Source organism: Panthera pardus, unplaced genomic scaffold, assembly GCF_024362965.1.
Source record: "Panthera pardus isolate Hobbes unplaced genomic scaffold, ASM2436296v1 HiC_scaffold_7, whole genome shotgun sequence".
Lineage (NCBI taxonomy): Eukaryota > Metazoa > Chordata > Mammalia > Carnivora > Felidae > Panthera > Panthera pardus.
In genome coordinates, this window is record NW_026527002.1 from 13802104 (window position 1) to 13826183 (window position 24080).

General features: G+C 38.1%; 1 protein-coding gene and 2 long non-coding RNA genes across 8 annotated transcripts in view; 2 read left to right on the forward strand and 1 right to left on the reverse strand.

Annotated features, from left to right (window-relative positions):
• Positions 1 to 34: 34 nt before the first annotated feature.
• On the forward strand, positions 35 to 1254 carry LOC128775265 (uncharacterized). Its single transcript, XR_008419901.1, has 2 exons — positions 35 to 127; positions 380 to 1254. It is a non-coding gene; the product is annotated as an uncharacterized LOC128775265 (long non-coding RNA).
• A 6108-nt stretch (positions 1255 to 7362) lies between these two features.
• LOC128775336 (uncharacterized) lies at positions 7363 to 18782 on the forward strand. Its single transcript, XR_008420014.1, has 2 exons — positions 7363 to 15897; positions 18499 to 18782. It is a non-coding gene; the product is annotated as an uncharacterized LOC128775336 (long non-coding RNA).
• Positions 15989 to 24080, reverse strand: part of TTPA (alpha tocopherol transfer protein) — a 60311-nt gene continuing 52219 nt past the window's right edge. For 5 of the 6 annotated variants that reach the window (XM_053896506.1, XM_019421252.2, XM_019421255.2 and 2 more), the window contains 3 exons: positions 22140 to 22333; positions 20525 to 20635; positions 15989 to 18154 (listed from right to left, as the gene is read on the reverse strand). In XM_053896506.1, the coding sequence (XP_053752481.1) occupies positions 17981 to 18154; positions 20525 to 20635; positions 22140 to 22333 (479 nt within the window). In that variant the 3' untranslated portion in view covers positions 15989 to 17980. The remainder of the gene's footprint in view (positions 18155 to 20524; positions 20636 to 22139; positions 22334 to 24080) is intronic. The other variant, XM_053896507.1, reaches the window with a different exon arrangement.

Here is a 24080-nt window from a genome sequence, read left to right on the forward strand (position 1 = left end):
TGCTCGGCCCTCGCTCCGCCGCCTGCGACCCCGCGGCCGGTGCGGAGACACCGGAAGCTGCTCTGCGGCCCCGGGGTGGACGGAATCCTCCTTTCCACTGTTCTATGGATGTGACCTTCAGTCCCGGGTAAGGGAGCCCAGGCTCTCGAAGGGGAACCTGCCAGTCTCCGCCAGACCGAGTCTTGTAACCAAGCAGGAAGCGGGCCCGGCGAGAGGTTGAGAATTTCGTCTGAGAACTTTGCGCCAACCATCGCTGCCGCCTGAAAGGCCAGACATCGACTTTAGGAATGCTGGCAGCTGGGTTGGGCACTCCAGCGTTCCGTGGAAGGATAGACTGTGACTTCAGAGGTAATTTCCACATCCTGCTGTGTGTTTTCAGGGTCCAGGCAGCCCAAGGAAACAAAGGGAAGAGGGAAGGACGATGGATGTGAACACGTTCCCAGGCGCGTGGCCTCAGCTCCGAAGTGGGTCAAGGAGGGGCCACCCCCTGGCATCCCCTGCAAAGGGGCACGTCCCCTTCACTGTTAGCGTCAGCCACAGACTTGCCGGCCCTACGCACAGGGCCAGAAATGATCACTTTGGCTCCTGGGCATTAAAAGTATTTTGTGTCTGTTTAAAATTTCAGAAGAGATTTAGAATCAACTAGGGTGGGAAACTAGGTAAGAGACAGAAACCTTTTGCTTTTTGTACGAACACCCAAATACGAAGATATGGTTTGTACTGGGTGCAAGTGCCCAACTCCAAGGGCCAAATTAAATTCAGAATAAAATTCTTGAGTGTTGAAAGTCTACGCAATCAGTACTGAACGTTGAGGATGCAAAGGTGAATTGGACAATGACTTTTTTACAGGAAGTTTGCAGTTTCTTAAGGAGAAAAGACAGGACCAGAACACAACTTGTGGAGAGAGCAAGAATATAGTTTTGGCGTGTTTCAAGAAGAGTGAATGCAATAAATTATCTGGTTCGACAAGAAAATAGTGCTCCTGTAGAAGGGTGTGGTGAAGAGATAAACCCAAAGGATGTGGTTAAAGACACTATGAAAGGCCTTAAGTGCTCAGCTAGTTTTGAGCATAATTTTTGAACAGAGGAGGAGCCTTGGTGAATATGAATTTGAGGTGTCGGAGAGGTAACCATCTGCAGAGGAAAAATTATTACCTGGCATGATACACAAAAAATAAACTCCATATAGATAAGAATGTGAATGTGAAAAGCAAAATATACTTCGATAAGAAAACATAGGAGCATATGTTCATGACTTTGATGGCAAATGTTAATGGAGCAAAATAATAGATTTGACAATGCTATAATTTTGAAACTTTTATGTGACTTTAAGAAAGTTAAAGATAAGGCACAAACTTGGAAAATATATTTATAAAATATAGAATTTTAAAAGTTTGTTTCTAGAATATACAAAGAACTAAAATCAATAAGGACAGCAGCCCAAAAGAAAATTAGGGAAAGACTATGAAAAGATAAACCAAACCCTCAGTAGTCATTGGAGAAATAAAAATTAAGATAATATGTCACATCCATCAGATTGGCAAGAATGTAAACTTTGAAATAATAATTAAAGCATGTAGAAAATGAGAATTCTTTAACACTCCTATTAGACTTGTATTATTACAACCATTATTGAGAGCAGTTAGGCAATATCTGGTAAAGGTAAAGTGGCATATATTCTGTAAACCAGCACTTTTCAAAGAGGTATACGCCCTAGAAAATTCCTTGCATGTGTGAACAAAAACATAGATACAAATATGTTCTTTGCAGCATTTTTTTTTTTTTTTGGTAATATTGAAATACTGAATGCAATGTAAATGACCTAGAAAAGAATGGATAGTAAATTGAAAAAGTAATAGACTATTAGGAAGAATGAAAAATCAATGAATTGGAGCTGCTTGGCTGCTTATGAACAGAGATAAATCTCTATTAATAAGAGATAACACAGATAAATTATGCTTGGGCTTAGAGGATAATGTCAACCACCTAAACCAGAATCTCCATACATTTTCAAAAACATATGTACAAGCAGTGCAAATATAATTACATGTGATCCATGCCTTTACCAATATTAGAAGACAAAGGATACCACAAACATCAAATTTTCAGAAAGTTGATTTGTACCAGATTTTAAAATCTTCCTCCACTGCTGCAAGACCTCTGGTTGCTGAGAGTGGGAGAGGTAGGGCTTCAAAGAATGAGAGGCACCTGGGCAGCTCTGTCAGTTAAGCTTCTGACCCTTCATCTCGGATCAGGTCATGATCTCATGGTTCAGTTCATGGGATCAAGCCCCTCACTGGGCTCCGTGCTGACAGCACAAAGCCTGCTTGAGATTCTCTGTCTCTCCCTCTCTCTCTGCCCCTCCCCCCAAAATCAAACCCCAGAAGAAAATGTCAAACATTAAGTGCCAACATACTAACCATAGCCTGGGTCTTGGTAAGTTACAGCTTTAGCTGTCAAATAGGAGCTTGAAAATGAGTGAGACCAGAGGTGGCAGCTTCAGGTAAGTATTACTTCTCTCTTTTGTTTTTTTTGTTTGTTTGTTTGTTTGTTTTGAGAGAGGGAGCAAGAGCGGTAGAGGGAGAGAGAATCTCAGGCAGGCTCCATGCTCAGCATGGAGCCGGACGCAGGGCCCAGTTTCATGACCCCAAGATCATAACCTGAGCCAAAATCAAGAGTTGGACTGAGCCATCCAACGCCCTCATGTTATCATTACTTCTGAGGAAGAATCAGCTACATTGACATGGGGGTTGGGTCCCTTAAAGACATAGAAATGAAAAGAAAGAAAGAAGAAGGGGGGAAATTAAGGATTCTACAGAAACGAAAGAGAAATAAGTCATGCCAACCACCCCACCTCTCCTCTACATCCATAAACCTGTCACCACTAAAAACATCATGTGTTAAAGGAATTGCACTTCACTACACTGACTCAATAAAATACTTTTCAACTAGGAAGTTGTCCACAAAAGACTTATTTAAAAAAAAAAAAAAAATCAGACCAACACAGTATAAAACTACTCTGAGACGAAAACAGAAAAGGTAAATTGTAACATTTCACCTAACGAAAATTACTCCTCAAAACAGACAAAACAAAACTGTAAGACCAAGCTCCAAACTATAATTAAATATTCTCAGACAAGCATTAGCTATGTGTTTATATGTATATATATCAAATCTAGTTCACGACCTAAGAACAGAAATGAACAAAAACAGGAAGAAGTGTCACAAAAATGCACAGAAGGTGATCAGGAAAAAGTTGAAGGTAAAGACAAAACCATCTCACGAGTGAAGAATGAATTACCATTGTCTGTCTAAGGCAGAAAAGATTCAAGTGAAATTTTAATAAGCAGTGAAGAAAGGGAAGAAACAACCAAAGACAAAAGTGAAACGGGTCTGAGAAAAAGTGCTTAAAATGGAAGACAGGCAAAGAAGATTCAAATTATGTATTATTGGAGTCCAGGAAGAAGACAAAGCAATCGATTAAAAGCAATATTTATCATTATAATCCAAGAGACTTTCTGTAAGTTAGAGAAAAATGGTGAAAATTGACCTGGAATGAACAACTCTGAGACTTATCCTAGTAAAACTATTGGACATTAAGTAAAAAGAAGGAAGGAAAGCTGCCAGGCAAAATAATCAGTTTACTTATGCAGGTAAGAATATTAGTATGACCTCACACTTTTCAAGAGCAACATAAAAATCAAGGCAATAATGGAGCATCATTTTAAGAAAAATCCAAATAAATTCTTAGATTTCTGTATGCAGCTGAGCTGTACTTCAAGTCAGAGGGTTATAGAAATGCATATTTTAACTGTTCTCCTACACCCTTCCTGGAAAACCATCTAGAAGATGAATTTCATCTAAACAAAAGATGACTTGGGAAATACATCAGAATAACTGATGGTGAGCATTTAATATACTTAATTGTAGTACTAATACTAAGATAAGGGTAGGGACATGACTCAAAGAATAGAATATAAACATATATTCTGCCCAATAGAACACAAGTTAAAAAATGAGAGGAAAAGGGAGAGAGAAGGGAAAAACTAAAATGAAATCATTGTGGATAGGTAATAGGTGGGAGTCAAGGGTGTCATTTAAAACTACCCAGATATAAAACGTTAAGACAAGAGGAATAAAGGGCATGATGTAAGATAAATAACTATACCTACATACATAGATATAAGGCAGATAGATCCTAGCTGGAAAAGAGAAATCAGTGGAGCTTTCTGTAGTTATATAGGATGGGGAAAAAAAAAATTGGAAACTATACATGGTTAGATTTTTCCCGTGGGACATGTGCTGAGTTCTGGGATGGTACCAGAAACTGGTACCTTGCTGAGTAGGAAAGGCAGAGCGAAACATCCCTTTATCTTGCAGAGTTTGGGAAACAAAGAGTGAAGAAGCCTTCAGCAAACACACAATAAATCTCTGCTTCTAGGCATTTGCCAGATTTTTAATTAGCAAAAGATGGGAACCAAGTTTAAAATCTGACAAAGGCTGAACTTCAAAGTCTGAGAAAAAATATGCAAGACACCAATCGAAAGTTGAAGAAGACCAGTTTTAAAGAATGGGAATGAACCAGAGATGGACTGAATCTTACTAAATCTGCAACCCAGCATAAGACCTGATTGGGTTGTCACTCTATCTGATAAAAGAAGAATCTTTGCTAGTGGAAGATACTATCTGGAGACTCTACAGTGTCTAGCATATAATAAAATATTTCTAAAAACATGAAGAAGCAGAAATAAATAATAGTAATCTAAAAAGAAAAGTAAAATCAAGAACCCATAGATGATCCTGATACTGCAATTAGAACACAAGGCTTTAAACATACTTTAAACAAAATATGGTTAGTTTTAAATAAAGTAGAGGAAAATATGGGCAAAATGGATGAGAAGTTTTCAACAGAGAATTGGAATCTATAAAAAAGAATTTTGAATTCTATTTTGCCTAAAGAATAATGTCTCCTCATTTTGTATAACACTTTTAACTAGAAGACATTACATCATCAGAGGATCCCGTTTTACTAGTATGAGTGTTTCTAAGACTGTAAGCACTGTAAGTTACCTAACAAAAATAGCTAAACAAAAGCCTCAGTAAGTTTAGTGCAGTATAATGCAGAGCAAAAATCAAAAGGGGGCACACATGGAATTTTTCTTCAAAATCAGGAAGACAGCAAAACAAACTCACCACTGGAATGTCAGAGAATAAAACAAAGACCACCAGAGCTAACACAAAAACAAAACATAAACAAAACTGATACTTCGTCCTTCCCACTGTATTGGTATTTAGATGTGATAAGTAAAATCTCCCAAAATGACCTTTTCCCTCAGATCTGTTTGAGGACCACTTGAAATGATTAAATTTATCATTAATAACTTGTTTTTCTTAAATATTTATAATAATAATATCACATCTAACTGGGCCTATAATACATTTTTTCCCCACTTTCAAAAGGACAACCGTTTTGTTCCCTTCTAAATATAGATGTATTAGGTAACTGGATATTCCATTCTAATTTTACATCAATTATTTACCAAAAATAATGCATGTCTGAATTTCTCACGCCAGTTTTTACTTCAGGGTCAGGGCAGGTTCTCGCCACTGGCCAATTTTACACTCTTTATTTAAGTGTAAATATTTGACTCTGTGTGCTTGTGGGCCACTTGTTAGAAGTACCACTGACACCAAAGTAGAGAGTCCTGGGTGCTGCTCATCTAAATGCTGTAACATCTAGGTCTCCAATCATCAAATGCCTGCAGATCACTCATGGCTTATCTAGCAGTAGAACGGTATCTGGCTGCACCTTAGAATTTGTCGAGCCTCTTCTGAACTACCCTGTTTTACCATTTACTTCCCTTCTCTGCTCTGTTTCATCCACCTTGACCTCCAGGATAGTAGTGGTGGTGTAGAAAGGGATACTCCAGCACTAGTCCTTGGGTAGGACTGGGAAGTGGCAAAAAGCAGTCTCATTACAACTTTACTGTTCTCCCTCTTTGGTCTAAAAGGGTGTTTGAGATCTCCGATGGCTCATCTCTTCAAAGGGGAGAGCAATCCACTTAGTGAAGCCCCACTAAAGAAATCAACAGGCCACTAGAGGAAGAGGAGGAGAAAGTGGAGGAGGGGATAACTGAATAGAGCTAGCAGTATTATCAGTGGGACATACATCCAGAAGTTGAATCAAGTCACTCCTTCGGCATCTATTTAATTTTGGTGAAACCAGTAAGTTCAGTAAAACAGGACCTCTATCTCTGGGGGCTGGCAATGGCTTATTAATCACAAAAGAAAGGGCTCTTCCCAGGTAGGGCTCTACTTACTAAAAACAGGACCCAAAGACTTAGAACCACCAACCAGAGGAACAACTGTAGCCTTCTTTAGCTAAACCCAGTTCTAGCTTGTTCTTGGTTTATGGTTAAAGGGAAGCTGATAGGAGCAAACCTCGAGCTTTCTGTTATGACCCTACTGAGAAGGATATATAAACCATCCTAGAGCTTAGGAATATGAGAGCAGTAGAGTGGCCGGAATTGGGCTACAGAGTCTCTGTCTCTTCCTATTAATGTGCACTGGAGTGTTTGAAACCAAGTATTTCTTCGCTAAATTAAAGAAGAGGCATTTCTTTGCAAGTTCTTCACTCATGACATCATCTAGCTTGCCCAGAACCCAATGGGAACAAAAGGTTTAAGAGTGGTTGAAAAAGGGAAAACTGAATTGTAATTTGGAAACATACAATGTTTCATCCAAAATTTAAAAAAAAAAAGGTTTAAAATGAGCTAACCTCCCAGTTTTTAAAATGTAATTAAATTTATTTATTTATTTATTTATTTATTTATTTATTTATTTATTTAAATTTAAATCCAAGTTAGTTAACATATAGTGTAATAATGGTTTCAGGAATAGAATTTAGTGATTCATCACTGACATATAACACCCAGTGCTCATCCCAACAAGTGTCTTCCTTAATGCCCCTCACCCATTTAGCCCACCCCCCCCCACCCAACACCCTACCAGCAACCCTTAGTTTGTTCTAGTTTAAGAGTCTCTAATGGTTTGTCTCCCTCTCTGTTTTTATATTATTTTGTTTCCCTTCTCTCATCTCTCATCTCTCATCCCTTCTCATCATGTTCATCTGTTTTGTATCTTAAATTCCACCTGTGAGTGAAATCATATGATATTTATCTTTCTCTAATTTATTTCACTTAGCATAGCACACTCTGGTTCCATTAATGTTGTTGCAAATGGCAAGATTTCATTCTTTTTGATCACTGAATAATATTCCGTGGTATGTGTATATATATATATATATATATATATATATATATATATATATATATATATGATATCTTCTTTATTCACTCATCAGTCAATGGACATTTGGGCTCTTTCCATACTTGGCTATTATCAATAGTGCTACTATAAAAATTGAGGTGCACGTGCCCCTTTGAATCAGCACTCCTGTATCCTTTGGATGAACACCTAATAGTGCAATTTCTGAGTCGCAGGGCAGTTCTATTTCTAATTTTTTGAAAAACCTCCATACTCTTCTCCAGAGTGGCTGCACCAGTTTGTATTCCCACCAGCAGTGCAAAAGGGTTTCTCTTTCTCCACATCTTTACCAACATCTGTTGTTGCCTGAGTTGTTAATTTTAGCCATTCTGACAGGTGTGAGGTAGTATTTCATTGTGGTTTTGATTTCTCTGATGATGAGTGATGTTGAGCATTTTCTTCATGTGTCTGTTAACCACCTGGATGTCTTCTTTGGAGAAGTGTCTATCCATGTCTTTTGTCCATTTCTTCACTGGATTATTTGGTTTTTTTTTTGGTGTTGAGTTTGATAAGTTCTTTATAGATTTTGGTTACTAATCCTTTATCTGATATGTCATTTGTGAATATCTTCTCTCATTCCATCAGTTGCCTTTTAGTTTTGCCAATTGTTTCCTTTGCTAAACATATAAAGTTCAATACAGAATTTTTAAAAAGATTTAAAATGAGATACCCCCCACCCCTAATTTTTTTAAAAAGCATAAGACTAGGGGCCCCTGGTTGTCTCAATCAGTGGAGCATGTGATTCTTGATCTTAGGGTTGTGAGTTCAAGCCCCACATTGGGTGTAGAGAATACTTAAAATCTTTATTAAGAAAAAATATAAGACTAGAATTAAAACTTCAAAAATAAGTTAAAGACTTGTCACCTATCACTATTTCCATACTTTATAGGAATCCCACCCTATTTCCATACTTTATAGGGAAGGTGGATTCTGGAAGAGATCTTTTGTTTTGCCAAGGGAGAAGGGTGATTATGGATTTAGAGAAACCCCAAAGGAGCCCTGAAATGAGACATAATGAGGGAAGAGAGAGAAAGACAGTAAGGGAAGGGAGATGAGTAGACGGGAAGGGAAGAGAGGAGAGGGAAGGGAGAGGACAACAAACAAAAGTGAAAGACTGTTGTTCTAAGGTACGTTGTGGTTTTGCTGGGTGAGCTGCAATTTTGCCTTTTTGCATTTCTAGGTGGAAGCTTTATTAGAAGTCTACATTATTCACTAATGTTTTATTGTCTGTATTGTGTGTCTGTGCCTGATGGGAAATTTATCTCAACACAGCAACTGGTTGAGGGCAGAGTCAGCTGAAGGAAGCCCAGTTACATGTCTGTATCTACATAAAGCATTCACGTAGCAAAGGGCTGAGTAAAGCTGAAGTAAAAATGGTTTCTCATAACCTTCCCCAGAAATCCTCTTATGATTCTACACAGCAGAGAATATTTGGGTGGCTTCTATCAAAGACAAAAACTGGACAAGCATGGTGGTTTATTTTTATTTATTTTTTTAAGAGAGGGCATGAGAGAGAGAGAGACAGAGACAGAGACAGAGAGGATCCCAAGCAGACTCCATGCTTAGCACAGAGCCTGAGACAGGGCTTGATCCCATGACCCTGGGATCATGACCTCAGCTGAAATTAAGAGTCAGATGCTCATCAGACTGAGCCATGCAAGCACCCTGAGGTTTATTTTATTCTATTATAATTTAAACAATACCAGATCTGAATATCAGAGTTCTCAATATTGGTTTTGCCTTAGACTTTCATGGAAAGGGGTGAACATGTGGCATTTTGGAGATTTACAGTAGGGGTTGATTTGCAAGCAGAAGTCTCAAGATACCTGAATAGGAAACGTTTTTCTCTATAGTTAGTAAGTTTCAAGGAGGCAAAGAGTTTCTAATCTTAGCTAATCAATAATGAGACAAAAGGTGGGAAACTGAAGGGTCTGTGTCTGGCCTTGTCAGCAGGTTTGGGCAAAAGAGAAAGGTCTGTGTTTGTTGGCTTTGTCAAACATAGTCTGTCTGAAAACAATATTAAGGATTAGAGTAATTAGTGTGGAATTTTGGTGAAAGTTCATTGAAATAGTCAACAAAGTCAGCATTTCTTGTTGGCGCTGTTCTTGGAGAAAGCGCTGAACCATCCGTTGTGCTCTGACAGTGGTCTAGAACTGAGAAGGGTTCTAGAGACAAGTATTTAATCAGGGGATACATACAGGAATAAGCAGAAAGAATATTATTAGAAATTATATGAAGGAATAAAACCAAGACTTGAGATCAGTCTAATGGATTCCAGAATATTAGTGTGGTAGAGTCCGTTGACAATGGGGTCAGCACTGCAGTGGCAATGGGGTGCATTTCTTCATTAGCAACTTGAACTATATTTATGATGTAGAAGTCAGAGAAATTTGGGGGAACACATATGCACTAGTCACTTTCAAACAGCACATGTCTTGCCTATGGATGCGAAGATCAGACCAAGGGCCACTCAGTTGTGGAGCACTGTGTGTTGAGTCTTTTGAAATTCTTGGGCAAGAAGTTCAATGTTCTTTATCACATTATTTGTAGTGATGGCTATCTCCTGTAGTCGGACATGGAAGATGTGAGAGTTTTGACTCCCTACTTGAGTAGCCCATAGTGGAGATGCTCTAGGCAAAAACGTGGCTCAAATGTGGTCAGATGCAAGAGCCAAGTCCTTGAGATCTCCTACCAAGCTCTCAGCTTCCCTTTCAAGGGTGTCATCAGGTCCAACAGAGAAAGGAAGGCTATATTAACATTTTGATGTCAGCCTTCACATTTTCAGGAAACACAGTTACTGGTAGACTGTTAAGATCAATGATAGTCATTGAAGAGGACAAAGAGGAATTTAAATACTTTAAGAAAGCGGTTAGACTACATATCCAGTAAGGACTGACAAGACTGGCTAGGTTATGAGCCTGTCCAGTATGCTAGGGTCTACTTCCATAAATGAAATAAGGTGTCTTTTGGAATAACCAAGGAAAATGGGGCAATTTTTTTTTTTTTATTGCCATAATGTCATCCTTTCTACCATATAGAAGCTGAGAAAAAGGTATAGCTTTAAGGAGAATATCATATCCCGACTGGGACTTTTCCATATGTAAAACTTTTTTGCCCCCCCCCCCACCATGGCAGCACCCATGGTGGAGTTGTTTGATTTTAGGTTGCATTTTTGGGAAACGATGAATAGTTACAAGTACTGTCATTAGAGTTGGCAGAGTAAAAGATGTACAATTGACTCTTGAACAACACAGGAGAATGGGGTGCCAACCCCCTGCACAGTTGACAATCCACATGTAATTTGACCCTCCCAAAAACTTAGTTACTAATAGCCTACTGTTGACCAGAAGTCTTACCAATAACATAAACAATTGATTAATACTTATTTTGTGTGTTATATGTATTATAGACAGCGTATTTATAATAAAGTAAGCTAGAGAAAAGGAAGTGTTGTTAAGAAAATTGTAAGGTAGAGGAACACCAGGGTGGCTCTGTGGGTTAAGCGTCTGATTCTTGATTTTGGCTCAGGTCATGATCTCACCGTTCATAGAACAAGCCACATGTCAGGATTTGTGCTGACACAGTGGAGCCTGCTTGGGATTTTCTCTCTCTCCCCTCTCTCTGCCCCTCCTCTGCTCATGCATGCAATGTCTCTCTCTCAAAACAAATACTTAAAAAAAAGAAAATTGCAAGGTACAGAAAATACATTTATAGCTCTGTACTGTAAAAAAATCTGCATATTTTGGGCCCATGTTGTTCAAAGGTCAACTGTGTAGACAGAAACTGGAACCTAGAAAATTCTTGTCTGTGAAGTTGTCAGAGGAATAAATATGAGTTTTCTAAAAGTAGTCCAGATTGGATTTGGTTATTTGTTTAACTAATATAAAACATGGGAAGAATGTCCTCACATTGTGTGGGGACAACAGCTAAGCTGTTGATGGTGGTTTTAGGGTGGGAAGAAGAATTTAAGGAAAAATGAAGGAAAGGGTGAACAAAGGCAAAAATTTTAAGAAAGATGTTAAAGTTGAGTAATCAGTTTAGCAAAAGCCATCCCCAGGTTGTGGGGATCCTGAATGTAAGTTAAATGAGGAATAGGGAAGAAGGAATAGTAGGACGGGCAAAAAAGAAAAAGACATGGTTCAAGGAAGTTTTGATAGTAATGAGTAACAGAAAAATAGGAAGAGGATAACAGAAAGGATACAAAGGGGAAATACGGAGAGGATTGAATATAACACCTGTAGATGATGTTCTGGCATGTTGGTTGGAAGCTGACCACTTTATGGTGTAATATAGTTGTTCTTGGGAAAGCAGTCTACTTCATGTCATTATAAGGAAGGAAAATTTCTTTTTTTTTCCTTCTCTTCTGCTAGTTCCCTGACTGGGACCTTATAAAATTAGACTGACAAAAGATAGATTTACAAGAGAAAAACAATTTATGGAGTGTACATTGTGTGGGAGAAAACTCAGTGAAGAGTAACTCAAAGCGTTGTTTAGAACTTGGGCTTTATAGCATCTTAGCAAAGGAACAATAATTTTTTGGAGAAGTGACAAGGGAAAGCAAAAGGACTTCAAGTTTCTAGGGGTGGAAAATTGTGGGAAGGCAAATGAAATAGATGGAGAATTAGTGGAAGATATGGGCTAATAAAATATATTATGTAGATTCCTTGGGCCTGATAAGAGTCTCTAGTTGTCTCCAATGATTAACTTTTGTCCTTCCTGCAAATTTATGTACCGCTTTTAGGTAAAGAGGGGAAAGGTAGGGAGCTTTTCTTCTATCTGCTTCTCACTTGCCTTCAGGTCTAAATAATCCTTGTGCAAAAGTGGTATATTCTGCCACCTACATCATCATCTGCTTCTGGGGCCTCTCAAAAGACCTTCATTTCAAGGTTTCCTGTTAAGGTGGATTTCTGTTTGAAGTACAGCTTTTTTTTTTTTTTAGTTGTGAAATGTGAACGCAAGGTTGTATTGTTTGTAATTTTGGAGCAGTTGTGGTTTTGAGGAGGATAGTGTGTTTTGGCTTAGGACCCCTAAAGTGTATCTACCCCTTTCATGTATACAAAAGGGAAGAGGTATGAGTAACTGGGGACTCCAAGAGTGAGCGAAGAGCATGGAGAGGATTTGAGGTTTTGAGATGCAGGCATGGAACCCAGTTAAGGGGGTCAGAGACATCTCTTTAGTCATGATGTATAAGGAAGAGGCTACGGCAGAAAAGTTAGGGAGTCAGTTCTGGTGACAGCTAACTGTTCTTAGAAACCCTCAGAGTTGTCTTTTGGTCTTGCGGAGAGGGAAACTGATAACGGTGTTAATTTTTTTAGGAATAAAGCCTTTACTTCAGGGAGGATATCATGTGCTAGTACTTGAGAGCCACTCATTGTTTTATGTTTAGAGATGTTATGTCCCCTGTGGGCAAGAGCTTGGAGTAAATATTGGACATTGACCACCATCATTAAGCAGAGAAGGTAATGAGGCTCGGACGCCCTCAGAGGAGGGACTGAACCTCCTCAAAAGAGCTTCGCCTGAGTCATGGATGGATGAGACTGAGCAGCAGGGAAGGAAGACGGAGTGGAGTGTGGGGCTGTGCCTGACCATTCCCCATCCCAGACCTTCACCTCACCCCAAGTGCAGGGTGTTCTGAGAAGAGGGGCGTGGTGCACAGCAAAGCTCCGCTGTGGGTGACCTGCCACAACAGCTCTGTTGGACTGGAGAGGGAGCTCCTGATGACAGCCAAACTGCCACAGGGGTGGAGCCTATTTATTCAACGCGGTTAATGAGTCTCTGGAACAACTGCACTGGGGCCAGCTGTAGTTTGTATGTCTGTGGGTGTAGAAGTAAAGGAAGTGAAGTTTAAAATCAGCTAAAAAATTAAAGCCAATCACTTAAGATACTTAAAACATAGAAACGAATTGAAGTTTGAGGCAGAAATAAAGGTCAACAGGGTAGGACCTTATTGTAACACAGCTAACATTTAGGATGAGAGAGAGATAAAAAGTAGAGAGAGGAGGTCAAGTCTGAAAATCTGTAAGGAGGCTTCTATGGACAGCCCAGCTTCCCAGTAAACAGTATCCCATATAGCACAAGGCAGACCTTCATCCACCTGTGATTGTTCCCCTGAGGGCTGTCGCCCAGCCTTGCACCGAGAAATATGCCTCGGTAAGGTCTGCATCCTGTGAGTATTGACCGTCTGCTAGATGCTGCTTAGATACTACTAGACAAAGGTAAAGAAGACTGCATTTAGGGGCACCTGGGTGACTCAGTCGGTTAAGCGTCCGACTTCGGCTCAGGTCATGATCTCACGGTTTGTGAGTTCGAGCCCCGCGTCAGGCTCTATGCTGACAGCTCAGAGCCTGGAGCTTGCTTCAGATTCTGTGTCTCCCTCTCTCTCTGCCCCTCCCCTGCTCATGCTCTGTCTCTCTCTGTCTCAAAAATGAATAAAACATTAAAAAAAAATTCTTAAAAAAAAAAGAAGAAGACTGCATTTAAGAGCACTGTCGAGCAGGGAGACAGGCAGGTAGCTATAAATTCAGGGTCATAAGGATTGTTTTAGACATCCACACAGAGGATCCACAAGCAAGAACAAAGAATTCTCGAGAGGGTGAGAGGTTTCACAGATACGACAGGTGAGCAGGACCTTGCAGATTGAGCACACAGAGAAAGTGGGAAAGAGCACGGAGCAGAGGAAACAGCAAGAGTGAAGGTTCAAAGTACAGAACACGCACCGTTTACCTCCCTCCCTCCCTCCCCACCTCCCTTGCTATTGATACTGAGATGTCCTGTGTGGAGAGGGTGAGAGTTTCAAAGTGGTGAAAAGGATTCGAGCCTACAGTATAGGTGGGGTTCAGAGCAAGAATGGAAGAACAGGTTGGGACTGGTTGTAAGAGGCCTCGGGTGCCAATTAGCAGTTTCCCATACACCCAGCGCTGCTGTCTCAAAGTTCAGGTAATAAAATCTTGCAGAACATAACTCTGGCAACAGCGGAAGGGGAACGTCAGGTCAGGAATAATGAGAAACTGGTAGTCAAATGTGGGCTATTACAGCCGGTCTGATGAGAGGTGATTAACCTTAGAAGTGGGTCAGGGCCAGACATTTCCAAGTAGGATTGGTAGAGTCTGGTGACCTGTGGAACTGGGTCTGTGAGGAGCATGGTGGTGTCGTGGAGGGTGTGGACTTTACAGCAAGGCCAGCCAAGTGCGGTCTGATGCTGGCATTTACTAGCTCTGTGATCCTGAGCCAGGGACAGACACTTTTAGAGTTCAGTTCTCTTCCGTAAAAATGGGCCATTTTTTTTTTCAGCAAAGATTGAATTGAATCTAATGTTTTGTCTGGCACAAAGTAAGTAATCCATACATTTGAGTGCCTATCAGTGGGTGTTCAAGGCCTCCCATATTTTGTGTCACGTGCATCTTTCATTTTTTATGTAATTTTTTAAATGTTTATTTATTTTTGAGAGAGAGAGAGAAACAGAGCACAAACGGGGGAGGAACACGGAGACAGAATCGGAAGCAGGCTCCAGGCTCTGAGCCGTCAGCCCAGACAGGCTCACTCTCCTGTTCCCATCCCCTCCCTCCAAAACAGGACTATTTACTGTTTCTCAGACATGGCCTATTCTTTGTCATCTCTAAGTCTTTGCTCATGCTATTTCTTTTCTTGGAATATCTTTCCTGTCTTCAGTTTTCATTGTTCTCTAGGGCAGTCAATTCTTAAAGCTTCAAATTGTACCTCATCTAAGAACACATCCTCAGTTACCCCACGTAGAAATGATCCTTCCTGCCAAAGCATTCTCTTGGAACCCTTCTAATAACGCTTACACTATACTGCACTTCACCTGTTTTGGAGATATATTTTCTCTCTTCTAGGTAGCATCTAGTTAAGTTTTCTGTTCACTATAATACTAAGTCCGTGTACAGTGTTACCAGAAGTAGATAGTTAATGGATGAATGTGGTCAACTCGGATAGAGAAGGGAGTGGTCAAGTGAATACTAGGTGTGGGGGCAGGAGGAGGATGGTGTGTGCTTGCCAACCAGAAAATTAGTGGAGACGTACGGCTGCCAATCCTAATTTTATTACCATCATTTCTAGTTCTTCCTTTGTAACTCCTACTTCCTCCACAGCCTCTGAGAGTGGCAAAATTCAACAAACATGTAAGGCCAGTAAGGAGGGTTTCAGACAACATCATGAGTGTGCTGAGTTTTGGGCTGGTTTGTATGTTTGACCTGTTCCGTGAGCTCTAGGCTTCATTCAGGTGAGTGGCAAAGAGAATATGTGCTCTATGACTTCAGTGTTCTTTCTGTAAGAAAAATACATAGTTTGACAAATAAAGTCATGATCCAGGCTAACAGCAGATTCGGTTTCAAAATTAAATTATCTGATTAAGTAGCACACTCTTTTTTCACTTAGAAGTTTTAACATCTTTAAGTCTGCATGGCTTAGTTTCATGAAATTGGCTTGCGGTCCCTTTAAGCACAGCCAAAGGCATTAGAGAAAGATGATGCTGAGCTAAGCAGCCGGGAAAACCAGCCTGCAATGAAAACTTACAAAGGAAAACTAGCCTTTGGGTACTGGACAACCAGATTTGGTAAGTTTTTCCTAAGCTTACCTGTAAGGAAAAGTAATTTTTGAAAATGAATGCCTAATATTTATATTTAAAAATGAGAAAGAAACAGCGATAGCTTATGTAAAAGATCTTTATTATTTTTGAACAATATTAACACAAATTATTGTGCAGCTCAGTAACATAATGAGCAGTTAGAGTTAACCTTGTAAAAGGCACTTCTGGTGCAATTACAGTAAAGTAATATACAGTAACTTAGTAATATAGACAATTTGATATTTATCCTGCCACCTTATAAAATTGCCTGCTCATTTCGCCTTGTTCTTTTCATGTTCTTCAGTGAATTGCTGCATTTAAAAAAATATGTCACCGTACCATCATGAAATGCACTTCTACTGACTATTTTAATTCTATTTACTGTTAATAACATCACCAGTGAATCACATTTAAACAACATTTTTAAATACTATCCTTTATTCACGTGCTAAAGTAATCATTCCTTCACAGAGTCATGAGTAAGTGTTTTAAGTATCCAAATGTAAATGAAGTGGAACTCGGATATAAACCTCCTTTACAGAAAAATAAAAGTTGGGTAAACCAGAGCTTTTTGTCGTTGTTATTGTTCATTGTTTTTCAATGATTTTATTCTGCTGTTATTTTTAATCATACAATTTTGTGAATTATATAATTTTGTAAGGAAGTCTTTATGATGTTTTTTTAGAAAACAGGCACAATCTAATTTTTTAATAAAAATTATAATGTAAAGTTAGCTTCCCAATGCTAAATCAAAATTTGTTCTCTAATGAACATTCACAGTTGCTCTCAATTTTTTCATAGACATATGTACAGAGAATTAAAATTATCAGCTCACCTGATTAGAATAATTTTCTTATAAAGAAATATACCCTTCATATATCCTTTCACAAAGATACTATTGCATGATTAAAGTTGAACAAATGTGTAACAAATTTGCACTGTGTTTTTTTTCTTTTCAAACTTAAAACAAAATTTAAAAATTATGAAACACTGTGTCATAAATTGAAAGCTATATTGACATTGTATCTTTCTTAATAAATGAAATATTCTATGACATAAGCTATAATATAAACAGCATATTTTAACTACTGATTTTTTAAAGTAAATATGAATTATAGAATTTGTCTAGAATATTCTGATATATATTAAAAGTTAAATTATTTCATACATAATCTGAAAAGTTCCAGGTGTAACTGACAGTGATTTTTAAAATGTAAACATTTCCTTTCCTTTGTGTAGTTGTGTTATTGTTCAATTAAAAATAGAGTCCATGTATGACGACTAAGTATTATTCCATTTCTAAGTCTCTGTGTATTCTTGATAAGATAACTAAAAACAGAAGTCAAAATTACGTTCTTGATTTGTTTGAAAATGCAGAAATAGTATTAAGAAGCCATCAGCTATACCTAAAATATTTCCTAAATTATTTTTGATTATCAATTTTGTCAACATGAGTAATTTCAGAGACCTCTAGATGTTACATACAATAGTTTATGGTATCTAGACTCTTCAATCAAAATTTTCTATTGTGCAAATTATGCTGAAATAGAACCTCCCTGAGATAAACTGTCTTGCTGGCCCATAGAAATAACTCTGTAAAACTGTATTCAGATTTTAATCTGAATTATAATCTAATCTGACACCCACCCATGATGGATGTTGATAGATTTTTATCATCAGATGATTTGTACTAATACTTCTTTTTCATGGACTATTTGTAGTACACTTATTCCTAAACCAATGTAGTCAAATAACTTGGTTAAAAGGAAACTTTTCAGAAATATACAAAGGTGAACATGAATAGCTACTTTAAGAGATAACTTCAAGTACAAAAACCAGGAATCTCTTCTATGCTTTCAAGAAGTACTAACATTTAACTACCTGAAAGATAAAATGCATTTAAAAAGCAGTTTTCCAAATCCCCATGTTGCTTATGTCAGAAGAGTTTTACATTTTAGAAGATCAATCAGACAAGCATTAACTAGTTTAAAAAGATTATTTTTCTTTCATTCATGTAACCAGGTAGGATCTCACTCATGTATATTTAATATTCACATTAAATAACTTCTTCTCATTGATTGATCTGTGAAATGCTGCTGAGATAATTTTCAGACTTCATTATAAAATTTGTCCACTCCTGACAAATGTCCTCCATGGAGAATTCTGTACCACCGTATTCCAGAGGAAGAATGTCTGGGAAATGCTGAAGTAAGCTTTGTTTGTAATTGTTCCCATGCATATGAATCTGAAATAGCCAAAATGTTTGAGAAGATATGCCCCAGCCTCTCAGTTTACCAGATGCATTTCTAACGTAAAATCAATACCATAAAATAAGGCACTCTAATGACTTTCAAGATAGGAGAGCATGAATAGACACTATGCCCTTTATTTCTCTTCTTATGTAAGAATTTTACTTAAGTTTGTATTGTGTTGCTTAGGAGTCTAATCATCTTACTGTTTTTTATACATGTTTGTATTCTGATAACTATGGAAGATTTATAAAAAGGTCTATCCTCTTTCAGAAATAGATTTTTAGGGGCACCTGGGTGGCTCAGTCGGTTAAGCATGTGACTCTTGATTTCGGCCCAGGTCATGATCTCACCATTCGTGAAATCCATGCTGTCAACAGAGAGCCTGCTTGGGATTCTCTCTCTTCCTCTCTCTTTGCCCCTCCATCCCCCACCCCTTGAGTAAATAAACTTTAAAAAATAGATTTTTTTTAAACTCTAAATAAAATTATTTTATACATTCTGTTCCCTAATGTACATGTGATTCAAAAACATCTAACATCCTGAGACTCTTCTATAGATGATAAAAAAATGTGCTACTTGGTATTGGTTCATATGAAATAAAAGCATATATCTGCACACACAGCTATGTATGTGGGGAGTAATTTATGTGGTACAATTAATGGCTATTAAATTGGCTATTAAAGAATTAAGAGACAATTATGGTGGAGAACCTTAAATTTTCAAATACTTTACACTATAAAAATTGATCATATAATGCCATGAAGTTAAAATAAAGACTTAGAACCTTTAGCACATGTTGCTAGAAACAAATAAGTACCCTTTTTCCATCTGCTAGGGTAAAATGTTCATCTTTGCATTAGAAGAATAAAACAAGTTCCTCAGGAACCTCAGAGCCCCAATTCTTGGCTTCTTCTGAAATGTTTAAAATATCATCAGCTCATTGAAAAGAAAATCTCCTATCTCCTCAGGAAGGGCCAAATAAGAACATTCATAGGGTATTGGCAAAAGGTTGAATGGGAGGAGAAGGGCTGGACTGGGTCCCCACTTCTCTAATTGTGGCAAGTCCATTTCATGTCAATTAACTTTCACCGAAATGCTTCACCTCCTTCTCAATTTTTTATTTTTCTTTCTTTTTTGCTCATATTCTCCTATTTGTTAGGTTGAGTGTATTGTTATTTTTGCTTTTATTTGTCCAGAATATACCCCAAAATAGAAATACTTATTTTTAGACATTTTAGAGTTAAACAGAAGGTGGTCAGCCATTATGAAGCTACGCTGAAGAGAGACAATAATCAACACCCCAAAACTGACTTTTCTAAAAATACTAGAATGAAAAGTGGCCATCTTCATAGGTGTGGTTCTTCTTGAAGACAGATAGAAATTCCTACTGAATAACCTCTACAAATTATCCTTTACAGATTAATGTAGAAGAGTGGTTGCCATTCTTGGGAACTCAGATTTTATTTCTGATACTTGAAAAACTCCTAAAAGACATTAGATAGTCACCTCAGATAAGCCTCCACAGGATAGGTCAAAAAAGAAGACAAAAACAAGAACAATCAAATCGTTTTGCTTTAACTAACATGACATTAAGTCACATACCTGGGGTACTGTGATTTTCAGTCATGCATGTCTAATTTAAATACATTTATTTTTTATTTGCACAGATAACACATTCATATGGCTAGAAATCAAAACAAGATCAAAGATACACAGTGAGATGCCCTGGTCCCTACTCACACCTCATCCGCCTCTGCTACCATTTAGGTAACCATTTAGGTTGCTTTCTTGTATATCCTTTTAATGCAGCTGTAACCAGAGATTCTGATTTCTCCCCTTTTTATACAGAAGGTAGCATACTATAAAAGCTATCCTTCGTTTGCTTATTTCACTTTACAATACATCCTGCAAATTATATCATATTCTATTGAGTTGATGTGTCTGTTTATATAACCAGTTCCCTCATGATGAACATTTGGTGGTTTCCAATCTTTTGTTGCAGTGAATCCTCTCGTACGTGTAATTTTGTTAATGTGTTGGTATATCTGTGGGACAAAATCCCAGAAGTGCAAGGACTGTGATTTTGGTAACTATGACCACACTGCCCTCTAGAGGGAATATGCCGTTTTGCACCGCCACTGGCAACGAACGAGAGGCCCAACTTCTCCAATCTCACTAACTTGGTTTTTCAAAATTAAAAAGGAATTTTAATTTATAAAAGCAGTTGGTTTGTTAGACAAATACTTACAACACTGGGTTAATTGTGAGGAGGGGAGGGGAGCTAATAATGCAATCCTTAAATAAAAAAAGGATTGGAATGTCTGCTACAGAAGAATAGTGACTTGAATATGTCTTTTACTCACCCGTTCCTTAATTTTTTCAGTCAGGAATGGTTTAATCATGGAAAAGACAGCATGAAAAATTATTGGCTCATTTATCAAATGGATACCGCGAACTTTTAATGGAAAGGAATCCTTTTGAAAATAAAAAAATGTTAATAACAAAGCGTAAATTAACATATATTCCTATCGAGCAGTCCATTCTCTGAACACTTGCTATACCTAGTGCATGCAGGACCGAAAGTGGGATTTTATTTTCAGAATGATGTATTGTATCAATACAATAGCCTCCTTTCCAGTTCACAGTCGCTAGAGTAAGGAAAAGATTTCACCTTACAGCTTAGACAAAGTATGTTAAGACCCATCTACATCTTTTGTAAGTAAGACACAGAAAATATCTTCCCTAATCACGTATACATGTTCTTTCAAGGAACCAATCATTCATTTGGATATTTATAGTTAACCATCTTCTCGTAATTTTTATTTTGAGAAAATAATTAAAACTTCATAGAAGTTGAAAGGATAAACACACACTTTTAAACCTTTAACCCAGGTTAAGTCTTTCACATCAAAGTAACATAGGTTTATTTGGAAAGTTAAGGATAAATAAAAAACACTTCATCAATAGTTTTCCTACCCAAAATGTGTTGTTAATGTACTGATTTGTCTCCCCAAGTTTCTGTCATAAAAAAAAATTTTTTTCCTATGCATAGCTTTTAGAGATGTGTTATCAATTTGGAGCTTTTCCTTCCAGATTCTTCCTGTGAATAATTTTATTTTAAACATAATTGCCAATATGGTCTCTAAATAATTTGCACCCTGTTTTGTTTTATTGGCACAATACGATTTTTTTTTACACATCATGAGTTTTAATATCATTGCAATAATCTATTAAATGGATGTACCATAATTTAAGTAACCATTTTCCTGTTACTGCACTAATAAGCTGTTTCTAATTTTCATCTATAAAAATTGATGCCAAAGCAACTGTCTTCATTTACATAAGGCAATAAGCACAACTCTTACATTCAGATGACCTGACCTGGAATTCTTGCTTCTCTACTGACAAAATGTGTGTCCTTGGGCATTGTGACCTCTCCGATACAGTTAATTAATCTGCAAAATGGGAAAATAATAGCCATAGGCTCGTTTGGCCATTAAATGGTAATGCACTTGAGACACTTAACAAAGTACCTGGCACATAGTATATACAAAGTCTTTACCGTATTTAAGATTATTCCTTGGCTAGGTCCCCGAAAGTAGTATTAGATGATGGCCATCTTAAAAATCTTTTAATTTCTGAAAGAACTGCATCAATTTATACCTCCCAAGAATGTTACATCCCATTGTACCATTGTTATAAATATTGTTTTGAGTCAATCTTTTAATTTAGGAAGAAAAATTTAATAACAAAAAGAGAAAATTACCACATTGTTGTTTAAATGTATAAATTCTGTGGTTACTAATTTTGAACGTATTTTTGGTTTCTTGCAACGTTCTTTGTTTCATGAATTAATCACCCTTTCCTTCCTCTTAGCGTCATTGAATTATGTGTATCATTTAAAAATTTTTATCTAATTTTCTGATAAATGCACCATCCCTTACAAATTTATCCCAAAGAGTTAAAATATACACTTACTGTAAGAACAGCAGCAATCTTCTTGGCTACCGATGGGGTAATTTGAAAAGCGTGAGAAAACTGCCAGCCTTCTAGATCAAAGACAGCTTTGATACCATTCCGTTGGGTTTCTACCTCCTCTACAATAAGCTCGGATGTGATTAGACTTACACGGAAAACATCATAAGCTGTGAAAACTTTTGGGTCCCAATGTGCTAAAAAAGAAAATTTTTAAATAGTATATCTCAGCATAGTGTAAAAACTCAGGAAGATTTACAAAGGGAAACCAATTCTTTCAAGACTTAAAAGATCAGTAGAACTAAAAACATGTACAATGATCATGGATTGAATAATAGATCAAATAGATCTAAAAACATGTTCCTGCTTCTCCCTCCACCCTCAGATCCCTAGCAAAGAACAGATTTTAAAAGCATGGGGGAAAAGAGAATGCATGCAGGCTAGATTTGACTGCCAGATGAAACTACGCCCACCACATGCAGGAGACGGCTGTGGCTGAAGATGAGAATGCCCCCAGGTATGCTCCAAGCTCAGAGGTATTGGAAATGAGAAAAGCTTTAGGGTGATAAAGCCTTATAAGGAGTAACTAGGGCCCTGTAGTAACCAAAGAGGTTGCTAAGGGAAATGTGTGAACAGCAGATTGGCAGGCTGATGTCTCAGACACTCTTCAGTAGCAACAGCACATAGCCGTCACGTCTGAACAGGCCAGAACAGTAAGTGTGGGCTTTGGAAAAGAGACAGGGAAGCACTCCAGTAGCTGCCCACACCCCGGGGAAACAACTAGAAGACTAACTGACATTCTAGTCTTCTCCCCTCCCCTACCATCCCTGGGCAGGCCAGGGCAAGGAGAAATGGCAGTAACAGACAGGTAAACAGGTGATCTTAAAAGAAGATACGCAGTCATTCAGTATTATAAGAATTTTTAAAAATTGGGGCGCCTGGGTGGCTCAGTCAGTTAAGCGGCTAACTTCGGCTCAGGTCATGATCTCACGGTCCATGGGTTCGAGCCCCACGTCCGGCTCTGTGCTGACAGCTCAGAGCCTGGAGCCTGTTTCAGATTCTGTGTCTCCCTCTCTCTGACCCTCCCCCGTTCAGGCTCTGTCTCTCTCTGTCTCAAAAATAAATAAATGTTAAAAAAAAAAAATTAAAAAAAATATACACATTCAAGGAAGAAGGAAGTTACACTCAATCAATAAAGGCACTAAAACGCAAGAAAACAGTTAATAAAGCAAGAGACATTAAAAAGAAGCAAAATAGTTTGTGAGGGGAAAAAAAGAATAATGCAGGCTATTATAAGAACATGTTGTTACTTAAGTTTATTTATTTATTTTGAGAGAGAGAGAGAGAGCACAAGCAAGGAAGATGCAGAGAGAGAAGGAGAGAGAGAGAATCCCAAGCAGGCTCTGCACTGTCAGTGCAGAGCCAGATGTGTGGCTCAAACCCAGAAACCGTGAGGTTGTGACTTGAGCCAACACCAAGAGTCAGATGCTTAACCGATTGGGCCACCCAGGCGCCCCAGGACAGAATATTATCTGAAAGAATCAGCTGAGATCTTGGAAATAAAAAGATGGCAATTCAAGCAAATCTCAGCTGAAGGGACAAATGGCAGAAAAGACAAAGCCAACGAGTGGATAATGGTTTGGAATACCAAGCTGAGAAATTCTCTGAAAAGAGCCAAGAATTGATATGTATGTATCAAAAGACTCATGCAGCTGGCAACAGGCAGCTAGCAGAAGTTTCAACATCCAACTAATTAGAGTTCTGGAAGGTAATAATGCAGAGAATGGGGAATAGAGGAAAGGGGAGTAACAGTAGAGAAAAATGTTCCAACGCTGAAAAAAATGCAAGTCTTCATATTGAAGGTTCCATGGAGTGTCTAACAAAACAAATTAAAAAGAGGGGGGGAAGATTCATGAGTAAGTAATGGCAAAGTTTCAAAGCACC